The sequence below is a fragment of the Cornus florida genome, unplaced genomic scaffold (genome assembly GCF_030987335.1).
Source record: "Cornus florida cultivar Cherokee Brave unplaced genomic scaffold, ASM3098733v1 CherokeeBrave_3.0.0_Hap2_Chr05, whole genome shotgun sequence".
Taxonomy (NCBI): domain Eukaryota; kingdom Viridiplantae; phylum Streptophyta; class Magnoliopsida; order Cornales; family Cornaceae; genus Cornus; species Cornus florida.
In genome coordinates, this window is record NW_026775575.1 from 26,143,784 (window position 1) to 26,159,146 (window position 15,363).

The 15,363-nt window shown below is 33.6% G+C and overlaps 1 protein-coding gene across 1 annotated transcript; it reads right to left on the reverse strand.

The window, feature by feature from the left end:
* Nucleotides 1-1,654: 1,654 nt before the first annotated feature.
* LOC132310087 (monothiol glutaredoxin-S1-like) lies at nucleotides 1,655-2,345 on the reverse strand. The gene has a single exon (XM_059808320.1). The coding sequence runs from the start codon at nucleotides 2,218-2,220 to the stop codon at nucleotides 1,921-1,923; it is 300 nt and encodes a 99-aa protein (XP_059664303.1). The 5' UTR covers nucleotides 2,221-2,345; the 3' UTR covers nucleotides 1,655-1,920.
* Nucleotides 2,346-15,363: the final 13,018 nt, after the last annotated feature.

The following is a 15,363-nucleotide window of genomic DNA, read 5'->3' on the forward strand; positions in this document are numbered from 1 at the left end:
CGACGAAATGTTAAAATGAATCTCATATGAGGATCCAGGCTCAAAACAAGACATTTTGTAATAACTTTCATTAATTGCACAATGGCCCCTCCAAAAAGTTAAAACTGCACTTATGGCCCAGAATGAAAATATCTTCCAAAAATATTTTCTTAAAAACCCCTGAAATAAAATATCTTCAAAAGATAATTACGAAAAATACCTCAAGAAAAGAAAATAATTTCAAAGAACTTTGCATCCACGCCCCTATGGACACCGGGAGCAACCAGAGTACTTTCTTGTAAAAGTAAAGATACATATTTCGTGGAAACCACTCAAGATGAAGGCACGTGAAGTCAAAAACCAACTCTGAGCATGAGAAGTGAGGTTGTGCCAAAAACTGACAAACGAAGATAAAATAGAATAGGGAAAATGACGAAATAGCGCATAGTGTCAGAAATAGCGCATAGTGTCGAAAAACGAAAAATGTGAAAATGACTCGGTCCTCAAAGGAAGTTGTCAATCCACGGAAAAGAGTCTCAGGAACCAATTTCGAGCACTCGAGATGACACTAAGCGACACAAAACAGAGCTCAGAAAAGAAAATTAAACAAAAAAAATGCATTTGTAAAATTTCAAGAAAAAGGAAAGGAAGGCAAATGACCGGGTCGTTACAACTCTAACCTAACTAGGTGAATATGTGTATGTTCTAAGAAGACAATAGTAAAATCAACTTTGATTTTCTGTGAGCAGAAATCTTCCTAAGGCTTTGTATAATATATGAATAATGATGTAAAAGCCATCCCTAAACCTTGTATATGACATAGTTTATATAGAGGTTTGCAAAGTCCTATTCCTTCTAGAAATAAAGGAAATTTCATGCATATGACTTGGAAGGAAGGTTGGATCAAAAAGGTATTCAACAAAACAAGGAAACTGGAAAACCTTTTGTAATCAGGACTTACGGAACCGATTCCCACTTCTGGTACCGGTTCCCAAAGGACAGAGAGTTTTCTCGAAATATAGCTTCTAGAACCGATTCCCAATCATGGCATCGGTTCCCACTTGATAGAATCCACCTAGAGCTTGGATTTTCTGTATTTTTTGAACTCTAAAAATATACCATGTATATTATTGTGTCCTAAGTGGGAAACGATGTCCTGATGTAGTGTTCTTTCCTGTTCGATGAATATCAGTACCTTCCTTTCCTGTTCAACCACTGAATTCCGCAATCGATGTGAAGTGTGATATGGTAACTGTAATTACAACTCGATTATGACTTGTTTTGTTACCGAAATATGCCAATTACAAAAATATATCTCACAGCTTGAATCTATTATATATACAAGGAAAGCACGCACCTTTACTAGGAAGTTGTTTACTCCGGCTGTGGTGATCAAGCAAATTGATGAGTGCATAAGGATAAATTCGGGGACTATCGTAGTGCAAGGGCGGTTGCCCGTGCCTTGTTTCTTTCGAGCACTGTCTTCACTGAAACTCTCAGTGATTGATTCTATGTTTTATATTTTTTTGTTTCTCGTTGCCTCTGGTATGGGGTTGTTGCAGGGATAGCAATGGCTTCCATTTTGTAGTGGGCTGGAGTTGGGTTTTAGGCTTTGGCCTTGTGGCAAATAAAATAACAAATAAATAAATAAACTTAATACTAACATCATGCACCAACTATCATTTTATTTTAATACGTACTCATGCTCCATAAGACATAAAAAGGAAATACATATTAATGCCTTACATATTAATGCCAAAACGTGAGTAGTGTGACCTCTTATACAATATATATATATATATATTACATCAAACTCAACTGGTAAAACTATAGTCCGAGTGACTACTTCTCATACTGCTACTATTCTCCTTTAATTACTAGGTTCTTATACTCGCAATAACATTGTATTAGAGCTTTGTTTAGTTATATATATGATTCTAGCTACACCCAAATAGCTCCACCGCGGATGAGCTCTTGGACTAGTTCGCCCCTGACATGGAGGCTCGTCACCTGTTTCGCACCGCCGACCAACTTCTGCCCTATGTACACAACAGGTAAACATTGATTTCCTCCGAGTTTCCTTTCGATTTCGTCTCCATCTGGATGGTGGTCGAGCTCATAAACGATAGGATTCGCCCCAAAACCGCGTATCAGTTCCTTAATGGAGTGGCAAATGCAACATGAGCTATCGCCGAAGATGACCACAGGATATTCACCAACCAAGCTCTTCACTGTATCCATCTCTACAAATGATCAAGAACAATAAGATAATGAAGTAAGAGTTTGTCAACAGAGGAGAGATCTAGAGGAAGAATATGAGATCTAGGAGCCTTGGGATGAGCTAAGACTTTGCTTTGAAGAACATGAGAGGTCCCATGGAGGTTATATATAGCCCCAGGGGTAGTGGTTTACATTGCATAACATAAAGTGAACAGCGAAAAACGAGAAAGTAACAATGTTCCGAAAGAGCAATTTTTAGATTCTAAAACATGTTTCATCATTGTTTGATTAGGACCTGAAATAAAAAGTTTTTTGGTTTTTTTGGAGGGTTAAGTAAACATACGATGTCTCACCACTGAGACTTGAATAACCAACCGACTTTCCCTTTGGAGAGAATATTAGTGCTTTTCCAATTGGGTAGCTTTTTTCTCCCCCATGATAACATTCGCAACAAATTCAGACTGGGACTGAAGAAAGCCGAAAGCTAATAGAATAAGTGCAAATCCTCTGTAGTGTGATTCTCATGTTGTCTCCGGCAGTGAGTATTAAGTGATCTATATTTGGTCACGTTTTACTTCAATTAACAGACACTAAGACTGTTTTGACAATTATATCACCATTTCATTACTATTTATAAGTAACATCTAGGAATCCAAAAGTAACATCAGCATTTGTAAGAATGTAACATCACCCCTTAAAAAGTAAAGATTGTTGACAGCAACATTAACAAAATAGACCATTTTCACCCTCAAAATAAGGTATGCACATAATACAAATTAAGTAATGTCACATTCAAACGTAACTCAATTCAACATATCATTTTTGTTATAATTTGAAATTAAAGTATTTTAAAAACACTTTAACATGTTAATTTAAAGAATTTAAACCAAACTTCAAGTCACTTGGATTAAATTTAGGCAACAAACAAAACACTTGTTTCCAAAAATAATGAAAAGTGCCACATCTTTTTTTTTTCCTTCCAATATTAAAAAAACATACACTTGGGTATAAATTATTTAACATATGTTTGAAAAAAATTTAGCAAAGTTTAATATTAATTGTTACGTACACTCACCACCTTCAACATCAAAAGAAAAAATTTGACAAAGTATAATATTAATTGTCACACTTACCACCTTCACCATAAAAAAAAATAAAAAAATAAAAAAATAAAAAGAAAAAGATATTCACATAGTACTGAAAAATCAATAGTCACACATAAATCTAACTCAATTCAACATATTATTTATATATTTTTTAAGTTAAATTTTATCATTAAAAATAGAACATCCAAAAAAAAATAGTCACATGTTAATTTAAAGAGGATTTTGAAGGGGATTATGAGGTATTTGGTTATCAACAACCTTTACTTTTTAAGTGTGATATTACTTATAAATGGTGGTGTAATTACCCAACGCAGACTGATGAGCTATTTTATAAAGAAATACGCGACCAAACCAAGGTCTCAAATCAGCGGACAGAAAGAGACTACAAAGATAATCACAACAGAGGATTTGCGCCCACCCATATGGTGTCTGTCAGTCTGTAGCTTTCGGCTAATTGAATAGCCGAAAGCTAGTACAGTATATAATTATATATAACCTCCATACCAGCTAGAAAGGAGAAGAACAATACATTCCTTAGGGACCTACCAACAATATCTAACAGATGCTGCTTAGATATTCTCTTTTTATACATATAATAAAATCACATGTTAATAATGTTATTAATTAGTTGAACCATGCGAGCAAATCCATATTATATCATCCTTATGGCGTCATATGGTACTTTGCAAAGAAGCCTATTTTCTGTTTAGGCAACAACTAATCACTTAATATTATTCCACGGCTGAGAGAACACAAGCATGGTATTTTGGAGTATTTTAATATTTTTCATTAAAAAAAAAAAAAAGAGAGGAGGGATTCGCACCCATAGTGAGCATAATTGTGTGTTTTCTTTATCATTCATTAAAAATAAATAAATAAACCTCACCACACAGTCACACTTAATTGCTAGGGTAATACTGCATGTGAGTCTGTTTATATATTCACTTTTGATATTGATACATTTAGTCACTAATCAGGAGCCAGGGAAAAATATTTGGGGGGCTAAATTAATTCATATAAAATCAAATTTAAAAAATAAAATAAAATACTTGTAATTTTTTAAGTTCATTTTTAACGATAATATGAAAAGAAAAATAAAACAAATTAAGAACATATGAGGTTTTCAAGTGTCAATCGTATTTTTTTTTTTTTTTTAAGGATCATCATAATAATGGTTATTATTATTATTACTATTATTATTATTGACTATATTTTGAATTTATAAGTTTATTCAAATTTGAAGGGTTATAAGTAATTTCATTCACAAACCATATCTATCAAAAAAAAATAAAAAAAGTTCATTCACAAATCACATTCAATAATCATAAGGTAGACCATAAATAGAATTTTGTTTTAGAATTTGGAAAAGGCAAGATTTAATTTTTATATAAAAAATCACCTAAATATAATAATGGTTTTTTTTTTTTTACTATATTTTGAATTTTTTGAAGCAAGATGTTTATTCGAATTTGAGGGATTATAAGTAATTTCATTCACAAACCATATTCAATAATCATAAGGTAAACCATAAATAGATTTTTTTATTTTTTTTAGAATTTGGGAGAGATAAGCTTTAATTTTTATAAAAAAATCAGCATTAATAACTATAATTTAGTACTATAAATAGGGTTTTACAAAATTTTTGAAGAACCAACTTTAATTTCTAGAAAAATTACTATTAATAATTATAATTTAGTACCCAAAATAAATTTTACAAAAAAATTGGAGGACCAATTTAATTTTTATATAGAAAAATGACTATTGATATATATATTTAGTATGCACTTATCTGCAATCCGAAGAAAAAGGTTTTGTGATCTAAAGCATGTACTAAGCGGCTCAAGCTAAAGCGAAGGGCCATCGTGATGACACCCATTTATCCTTTCTTAATATACCGAAACCAATCCAAGATATCAAACTTCAACCATAATTCTTTCTTCTCCATTTTTTTTTTTTTTTTTTCGCCTCAAAATGATTTATGTAAATGGCCACGACAAGAACCTATGCTTGAACAATAAAAATAAATAAAAAATAGTCTCAACAAGGGCTATGCAACAACCAAGTTTTAAAAAAAATGCACAATAGGTAAAAAGGTAGAGATACGCTCACAAAAGGTCCCAAACTTATGTACGAAATGTCCCAACCATGCTTCTCCCTTGCCCAATTAGCTAATTGCACATGCAAATGAACAATGAGAAAAGAATATATATGGAATCCTAAAGCTAGTAATCAAGTACACACCAATCTTACATTCAATTCAATTAAACCAAAGTCCCCAGCAACGGCACCAAAAACTTGATGCGCTCTTACGATCAATGAATATAGATGTGTACAATATAACAATCGAAAAATACCAATTTTAAATTTATAAGGCCACTACACAACTATAATTTGGAAGTATAGTGAGTAAGGATTGAACACATGGACTATAGGCTTGAATTAAACTTAATATTAATGAGCATTTGATTGTTAAAATAATGATTTGGTTGAGTTGATTAATCCTAAAACTAAGCTAGGTGTAATAATAGCTACAGATGCAAAAGTCAAGTAAAATGGAATCGAAAAAGAGAGACTTAGGTATGGATTTCACCGCTAAGCTCATGTAACTACACAAATTACTTCAATTCATTGGAATATTCCATTGCATAAATAAAGACATGGCTACAAGCACACATCATCAATAAAGAATAATAGTACACATGCATTCACTAACTATGAACTATCAACCTTAATAATAAATTATCTACCTAACTACTGAACATTGTGGTATAATCCATCAATAATGAGGATAATCCATCAAATCAAATATCAAGTTTATCCAAATAAGCACAAATGTAAGGCCATCCTTAAACACAATTACAAAAAACATTCAAGGTTGAAATCAATAATAATCCATCCAAATATAAAACAATATGAAGATGATTTAAAATTAATAAAGATGTAAAGTTTATCATTGTTGGGTACAACCAACAAAGAAATCTTGGGCCTAGCAATTATTGATGAGTGCTCAAATGTGATGCATTTTAGCACCTAAGTTAGGGTAGGGTATTTTAGTCCATTCATCTATCTTACTTTCATGTTTAGTACTTATTTTTGTTTTTGTCTATTTTAGGTCAATAAGATTCAAACAGGCTAAAAAGAGCCTTTTAACTCATTTTTAGAGCTAAGGAGAAAACCTGGAAGAAGTTAGAAAAATTGCACCTGAAGAGACTTTGATCGATCGAAGGAAGTCCTGATCGATCGAAGAAAGCTACAAACGATTGAGATCAAGGGCGGTGCCAACTCAGCAATCCGGATAAGGCCAAGAAGATATTTTCATGCCACGTCAGCTTTGATCGATCAAAGTAAGTGTTCGATCGATCGAGAATACGCTGGAAAAGAGCTATTTTATTCCCGCGTTGGCTCGAACTTCACCTACCACATGGGATGCAAGATTGGACCAATTAGAAGTCTAATTTCTGACTTGTTCACTACTCCAACGAGCTTGTATGAAAAGGGAATTGAACTATTTTGTAAAAGATGTTTAGCTTGAATTTTATTTCATTGTAATAGTTAGTTTCTCTCTCTAGAGAAGTTAGAGATTAGGGTTAGAAGAAAAGAGAAGAGTGGAGGCACCAAGAACACATCTCAAAATCTACACACTCTCTTTCTCAATAATTCAACGAAGAAGAAGAGGAATAAGATGGAGCCATGTTTGGGGATTGCCCTTGAGGGTTCCAAGATCACACCCACCTCTTGCATGACTGACTAGACTTCTCCTTGGGGCTTGGATGAGCCCCAAGTTTGTAATATAAAGCTCTATCCCTTTCATACTTTTTGGGGAATAAAATCTTGTGATTAGTGTTTTAGCCTTGTGAATTTAATGAGTCTTGGATTCTCTTTTGATTTCTATGGATTAATCCTTTCTATTAATTCTCTATGATTACATGTTATCTTATATGTTATTATTTAGGAATTGTTCTCTACACTAATTTTTCTATATTAATTGCATGTCTATGTGTGGTTGATTGAGAATATAATGATGACTAGGCATGGTTTTTACTAGATGAGTTTGCCAATTAATTTGATGGATTATGCTTATGCTTAATGGGTTATTCTACAGTTTAATTCATGCTTGTAGGTAAGTAGACAATCTTTACTTGATTTGATATTCCATAGCTTTTTATTGTAAATTCTATGATTCTCTAGATTGATGTGTGCTACAATTGTGACTAGTTTGATGGGTCATGCTTAGGATTGATGGGTTGTTCTACACTTAGTTTAATTGTTGGTTAGGTAGGGAATTCATTATTTAATTTGATGGTTCATGCATAATATTGCAATTGGTAGTCGCATTTTGTTCACAAGAAGGTTTTCCCCATATTAGTTAAAAGTGAGTGGTTTGATGAACGAGCTTGGTGGCGAATCCAATGCACCCCAAGACCTCACTTTTTAACTCTTAAATCGCTAACTCAACTTAGTTTATTTTACTTGCATTTTAATTAATTGTTTTCTAGAGTAATCAACCAACCAATCTCTCATTGCAATCAATTGATACATTAGAGTCAAAATTAAATTCCAACACTTATAATCTCTACGGATGATCCCTACTCGCTATACTTCATTAGTTGTAGTAGTGGTTTTATAAGTGTAAATTTAACTTTTAAAGGCTTCCTAAACCACAATCATATTTTGACCTTGCGAAGCGACCTCTTGCATTACAAAGTTATTTTTCTAAACACTTAGAAAGGGGCTTGCCAAATTTTGGCGTCATTGCTGGGAATTAACGGTTTTGTTGGAATTGGACTATACAATAGTGTTCATTTGATTGCTTCTATTTTTATTTTATTTTCCTTTGTATATTCTTTTCTGATTCTTGATATTATTTGTTCAATTAGGTACTTGACTACAAGGAAGGCAAACATTGGATCTTAAAACATTCATTGGAACTTAAAGCTAACATTGAATCTAAAGTTGCTTAAGGACCTTTGTGAGCATTTCTTGAAAATCTCGTAATTTAATTGTTTCACTTCTTTCTATGCTTGACATAGCCCTTGTTGAGGCTAATTAAATTGCTTTATCTTTGTCCAAGCATCGGCCCATATGGAGGCCAATATTTTCTTGCATTTGGATTTTAATCGTGAATGGAGGAATTGTTTGATCCAAGTTTGGGGAAAAATTATATCCCTTCACCTTATGCCCCTCCATCATATTTTAATCCTTATGAAATTGAGTCCAATTCATTTTATGCATCATCTTATTATAGACTTGATCACTCTTTTAATCCTTCTTATGACTATTACCCTTCCTCACCATTTTATGAAGAACCACCTCCATCACCTTATTCACCCGAGTTTCAAGAAAAAGTGTTAGTTTTACTTGATGTGCATATTTCACAAACTCAACTTATTAATTCTCATTCTCAAACTTTAGCCAAGTTAGAAGCTCAAGTTGAGCAAATTGAAAGTACTCTTTCTCGTCAAGATGATGAGGAAGAGGCAAATGAACAAATGGCATGAACTTCAATTTATATAAATGAGGATGAAGAGAGTGAGGAAGAAGTAGCAAGTGAGCAATTTGAGGAGATGATGAGTCCACCAATGGCTAATCTAATAGAGCACAACATGACTTATGAGGATTTCCCTTATTTTGATCATGATTTAATTCCTGCCATTAATACTTTAGAGAGTGAGGAGACGGTGACCAATATAGAGGTAGGAGAGGAGGAGGAGGAACTTGTTGAAGAGGGCCTTCCTTCTAATATCTCTAAAGACCCTCTTGAGACATGCCTTTTTAAAATGTATAAAAATTGTAGTTTTGACCTTGAAAGCTCCCCAAAAGAAGTGAACTCTATAATGGACTCCTTAGCTAATTTGGAAGGTGAGGAGATGGTGATTTTTGAGGAAGAGAAAAAGGATGACGAGAAGGTGTCTCTTAATATTCCAAATGATTCTTTGAAAGACATTGACTTGGGAATTCACAAAGGAAATGATTCTTTGAATACACTTCAAGAGTACAAAAATGAGGCAAGGCCAACCATGATTTATTTTGTTTTCAAGACCGTGGATGAAAGGAACGAAATCATCTCTTTCATTTCTTTTCAAGTCATTCTTTTAGAGGACGATTTCATTGTTGTAAGTGAGGCATTGAATGAGAAAATGGAAAAGAGGGTCAATAAGGATGTTTCATATTCAGTTTTTGACACTTTCGACGAGTGAGTCGACCGAACGTCTTACTAGAGATGTTAAACACTAGCATTCGTAGAATTTTTAACTTTATTTCTTCCCTATTTCTTTTTTTTTCTTTTTTTTCTTTTTTTTTTTTTAATTTCTTGCGTCGTCTAGATATGTTCCATTACACTTCATTGTCAAAAATAAGGTTTTTAGACCATATTCATGCATTTTGGGGCCTTTGATAAATTTTCCAAATTCAACATTTTGTGCCTAGACAGTGCCCAGTTCGATTAATCGAAGACTTTTTTAATCGATTGACGCTTATTTCGATCGATCAAAAATGGTCTTAATCGATTAAAAATAATGTCGATCGATCGGAATTGCGTCAGAAATTTTTGATCCCAAGGCAATAATGTTCATGTTTTCGATCGATCATAACCCAGCTTAATCGATTGAAATAAATTTCTATCGATCAAAAAAAAAAAAAGTAACAATTTTTATTTTTCATTATTTTGTTTTTGCATTATTTCTTACTTTTTGCATTGTACATATTCTTTCATTGAATTTTACCTTCTTTATTTTTCTTTTTGTATTTTGTTCATACATTTTATTCTTTGTTTTCTTGCATTTTGTCTATACTTGCTTTCATTAAAACAAAAATATAAAAACTTTTCACCATTGTGCCCTTATGTGTAGTCATGCTACTTCCATACTTTCTATTGGGCTTGATCTCATATCTCTTTTTCATATTATGCTATATTGCCTTAGAATGCATTATTTGATTATTCTTATCCTATTTGATATTTTATGTGAGTTTGCTAGTGTGGTTATTCAAGTAGGTTATTGATTCCAAGCTTGGGGGTGCACTTTTTTTCCCCAATGGATCATTACCGAGCTTGTGACGGCCCAAGTTTTATAAACCTGGTGTGTCAGTGATGACCGAAAGGTGACCCGTTGACGGATCCAAAATACGAAAGCAAAAGGTGTAAAATGACCTCTAGAGATGTACGTCATCCCTAAGGCACCAAAATGACTCCCCATGAAGCCATGGAACTTAAATGAGTCAAGCAATGAAGCAAGAATGTCAAACCCAATAAGAAATGAACCAAGGGTAAAATGGTCATTTAAAATTAAGATGGATGCCATTATGCATACCATTGGAAAGACAACAAAAAACTAACAAGGATGGACTCAAGAATCACTTGATTCAGAGTCCAGACGGTAAAGATATCAAGTCTCGAAGTCGAAGGAAGAGAAACCCCATCCCGGTTCGAACAAAATCCTAACACTACCTCACTAAAACTTGAATATCTTAAGCTACAAGTAGAATATAAAGCTGTAATTGGTACCATTGGAAAGCTTATTTCAACGTGGTCAATTTAGACTCAAGAACGGACCAATTCGGAGTTAAAACAAATGAGATAAGAAGATTTGAAGTTGGAGGTGCAGTGCTAAAAAAAGGATGGACGAGCGCTTGTCCTGCACACAAGCAAAACATCTTTTGAGTTTGAAATGTGATTTTGAGGTCTTTTTGGGCCTTTTTTGGAAAAATTTGTGAAGTAACCCCCCCTAAAATCATGTTTTCTGGTCAACCATGTCAAGACCAACATTTATTTTCAATTGAAATACCAAAAATGCCCTTAAGGTTAGATTTAGCAAAAAAATGAAAATGAATGTTACTCTAAGTGTTCATTTCATCAAGAATGGTGTTGTGTGACAAAGTGAACATGCACGCATATGTAAAATGAATAAATACACATGTTCCAATAGCCCATGGCCACATAATATGTCATATACAAAATATGACCTATCAAACTTCGAATTCTCATAATTTTATAAAAACAAACTATGGAATTAAACTAGCATACATGTGATATAAATGTACATGGCACTTGGCCTCATGTTATACATACAAAATAGGCATCGTCAAGTGTTCTAAGATATACATTACACATCAACGAAGCCATCTTAGCTTCTAAAATGCCATACATCCATGGTATACAAAATATAACATCCAAAAGGAAGGCATGCTAAACATGTGCATGTCAATATACAAAAATGCTTCAAAGTACTCATGAGCCCTAAGGAGGATGAGCATCCAAGAACATAGTGTAACGACCCAGTCATTTGCCTTCCTTTCCTTTTTCCTAAAATTTTACGAATGAAATTTTTTCGTTTTATTTTCTTTTCTGAGCTCTATTTCGTGTCGCTTAGTGTCATCTTGAGTGCTCGGAATTGGTTCCTGAGACTCTTTTTCGTGGATTGACAACTTCCTTTGAGGACCGAGTTATTTTCACATTTTTCGTTTTTCGACACTATTCACTTTTCGTCATTTTTCCTATTTTGTCCTTTTCCCTATTTTGTCTTTTCCCCGTTTGACACTTTGTTGGCATAACCACACTTCTTGTGTTTGGAGTTGGTTTTTGACTTCATGTATCTCCAGCTTGAGTGGTTTCCACGAAATACGTATTTTTACTTTTGTAAGAAAGTACTCTGGTTACTCCCGGTGTCCATAGGGGCATGGATGCAAAGTTCTTTGAAATTATTTTCTTTTTATGGGGTGCTTTTCATTAATATCTTTTGAAAATATTTTATTTCAGGAGTTTTTAAGAAAGTATTTTTGGAAGATATTTTTATTCTGGGCCATAAGTGCAGTTTTCACTTTTTGGAAGGGCTATTGTGCAATTAATGAAAGTTATTGCAAAATATCTTGTTTTGAGCCTGGATCCTTGTACGGGATTCATTTTCACATTTCATCGAGTTGTGTACTCTTGGAATTTCCTCCTGGTCGATGTTTTCCAGTTTCAGGGTTTTTGGCCCCAGTTTGCGCCAGACTTGTTTTGGGCATAACTTTCTGCTCGGGACTCGGTTTTAGACTCCATTTCTTCTGTTGTTCATATTTTATCATTTTGAATCTTTTTCATTCACAAAGTTTTGCCATTTGAGTGCGTCTGCTCAAATTTTACATTTTCAGACCCGACGGGGCCCGTTCGGGGCACTTTTTGAAGATTCTGTAAAAGGGGGGTGAGATATTTCATTTTTCATCTTCTCCCCTCTTCATGCACGACCTGCAGCTCCTATGGCAGCCCAAGGGTGCTGCCATCTTCCCTCTCCTCTTTTGGTTCACTTTTCCTTGATGGAAAGTCTTCGACCTTAACGTTTGTTGTTCCCCTCACCGTGCTCTACCTTTCTCCCTTATTAGAATTCAGTTTTGACCATTTCTTGAGTTTGGTTTTGAGGTCAAGTTATGATTTTGATGGGGCTTTCATGGGGGTTATGTTCACGGCGCTGTCCCCGACAAAACCTAGTAGTTTTGTCGGATTTGGAGCCATTCCATTTTGGTGGGCCTTTGGAATTTTCATCTCAAATTGAGGTAGGAGATGTTCTAGGTTAAAATTCTTGTTATATAGCATGCTTGTGATGCTTATACTACTTGTTTGCATGATTAAATATAAAATCTAGAGATTTTTTTATTTATTTTTCTTGTACGGGATCTAATTTTTCCGGTTGCTCATAACTTGGTTTAAACATATAGCATGATTTTATATTGCCCCTTGATATGCTCATTGTCGTATATCAAAATTGGAACATTTGAATAAGTATTAAAGATTTTATTTAATACTTATCTTAGGTGAAAGATTAATTCACATGGCCTTAACTAGCTTGAAATCAATATGTGTTAGCATATTAAATTAGGCCTTAGCATGCTCTCCAACATAGTTGAATTTGAAAGTAATTGGAATTGTTTTGAAAATTAGTAATTATTAATTAATTAAATTAATTAATTTGCCCCGAGTGCACTATTCACTCTATTTGAATTCCGACTTGATATTCTTGATTTACATGCCATATAGGTTCACATATATTTGATTTAGAATATTCGGGTAGGTGTTGAAACCTTTTATTTAATTAAATTCCATATTTAAGATTTAATCCTCATGGTGATATACAACATGGAATTGTATTGTGGCATGCTAGAAAATTAAGTTTTAGTATGGTTGTTCACATGTATTAAGTTGGGATTTATTGCATGAGAATTGCAACTTTTGTTTTATATTTAACTTTAGTGAAAGTTTAATTCGCATGGTCGTAAATCGAATGAAATAAACTTGTAATGTGATATTACATTAGTCCTTGGCATGTTTTCCAACATACGTTAATTTGAGAGCATTTGGTTCAATTTGAAAATCAAGAGATTTTAATTAAAAGAATTAATTAAAATCTATTTCGTGGTCCCATTAGCTTAATTAAGGTTTTAACTTGATATTTGTATTGGCGATGACTTGTTTACTAGTATATATTAATTTGGGACTATCTGAAGTTGTTTTAGAACCTTGAATTTAAATTAGCATGATTTAATTAATGTTCTACTTTGTTATTCTAACAACCTAATTGAGTTTTAGAATGGATATAGGTGATGACCTTGCCATGCCCTTTAACATGTATTAAATTGAGGTTAATTAAAATTGAATCGAAAATCTAGAGAATTTAATTGTGTTTATCTATTTAAATTCTATCAATTTGCTCCATGATCTAGTTGTGTTTTAGAAGTGGTTTCTATATTCAAATCATGGACTTAGACTTGTTGTATATTCATTTGGTTATGTTTTGAACATTGGATAACATAGTTGCTATGTTTGTATTCATGAGAATATATTTTCCTTATTGAATACATTGTTGCCTTGTGTAATGATTTGCACACTTCGTGTTTAACATCTTTCATGCATAGCATGTAACGAATCGTATACTGAAGATTCGACATTCATCATATCATATTAGTTGTGGATTTAGAGCATGCATTGTATAGGTTTCCAAATTTGGTTGTGCTTAGTAGATAGTTGATTATCTTGCATATTCCTGTTGATATATGCGTTGTTGCACAACTTGTTGATTTTGAAAACTTGGGGATGTCGTTGTTCGGCTATGGCGAGGACGTGGTTCTAGTACGGGGGATAGTCTCTCTATATATAGTCTAGTGTGCTCATAGGGAGGTTACCCAAGGGCTAGTAACCCTAAAGTAACTATGTTGTCGGTCTGATCCGGCGTGACGTCCGAGTATCCACTTTGTTTGATTTCGTATTTCATTTTCAAGTTGATAACTAGATGATGTTGTAACTTGTTGTTTCTTATTTGTCGTTCCATTTTAAGTTACAGGATGTTAACTTTGCGAAATTGTGCTTTATGTGTTGTATTGGAAGTTCCAATGTTGGTTAAATTGTATCGATATGGAAAATCGTGTTTTGACGTTCTAATAAAGCTTAGGATTGATCCTATTGATTCATTTATAACATAGACGTTATGTGGCATGACCACTACTGTTATTTTGTGCTTTAGATTCTAAGTTGATGGCTTTGAGAACTTAAACCTTGTTACATTGTATAACATGCTCTTTTGTTGTTGAATTGCATGGATAATGTGATTCTTGTTAACTTGTATTCAAATATTCTTTTGTCATGTTGTATGGATTACTCTAGATCTAGTTTAATTGTATTGAAAATGGAATTCATGTTAATCTATGCTCAAGCATTCTTCTTGTCGTGTTCTTTGGATTATCCCAATCATGATTCGTTTCATACATGTATGTATATCATGATTCTTGTTGCTTAGACTCTAAGGTAGCTTAGGATGCTCCCCGAGTCTCACTTGGACATAGACGTTAGGTGGCATGAGCCCCTTTAACATGTTTCACCTTAAGGTGATAAATTTGTAAAATGCTAGGTCGATGCATGCTCATCTCCTACGAGTAGCTTTATGTTACTCACCCCTACGATACTGGGGCATATTTTAGGTACGAAGACTTGGTTCGTGACGCCTAGCATTCCTTGGATGTCGTGTAGCTTTCAAGTTTCCATTTCATGCGAATGTTAGCATGAAATGTCATTTTGTAGACTTATATGTCAAAATAT

Excerpts from the sequence above, each read along its gene's own strand:
- LOC132310087 (XM_059808320.1), bottom strand. The coding sequence starts at position 2,220 with ATGGATACAGTGAAGAGCTTGGTTGGTGAATATCCTGTGGTCATCTTC.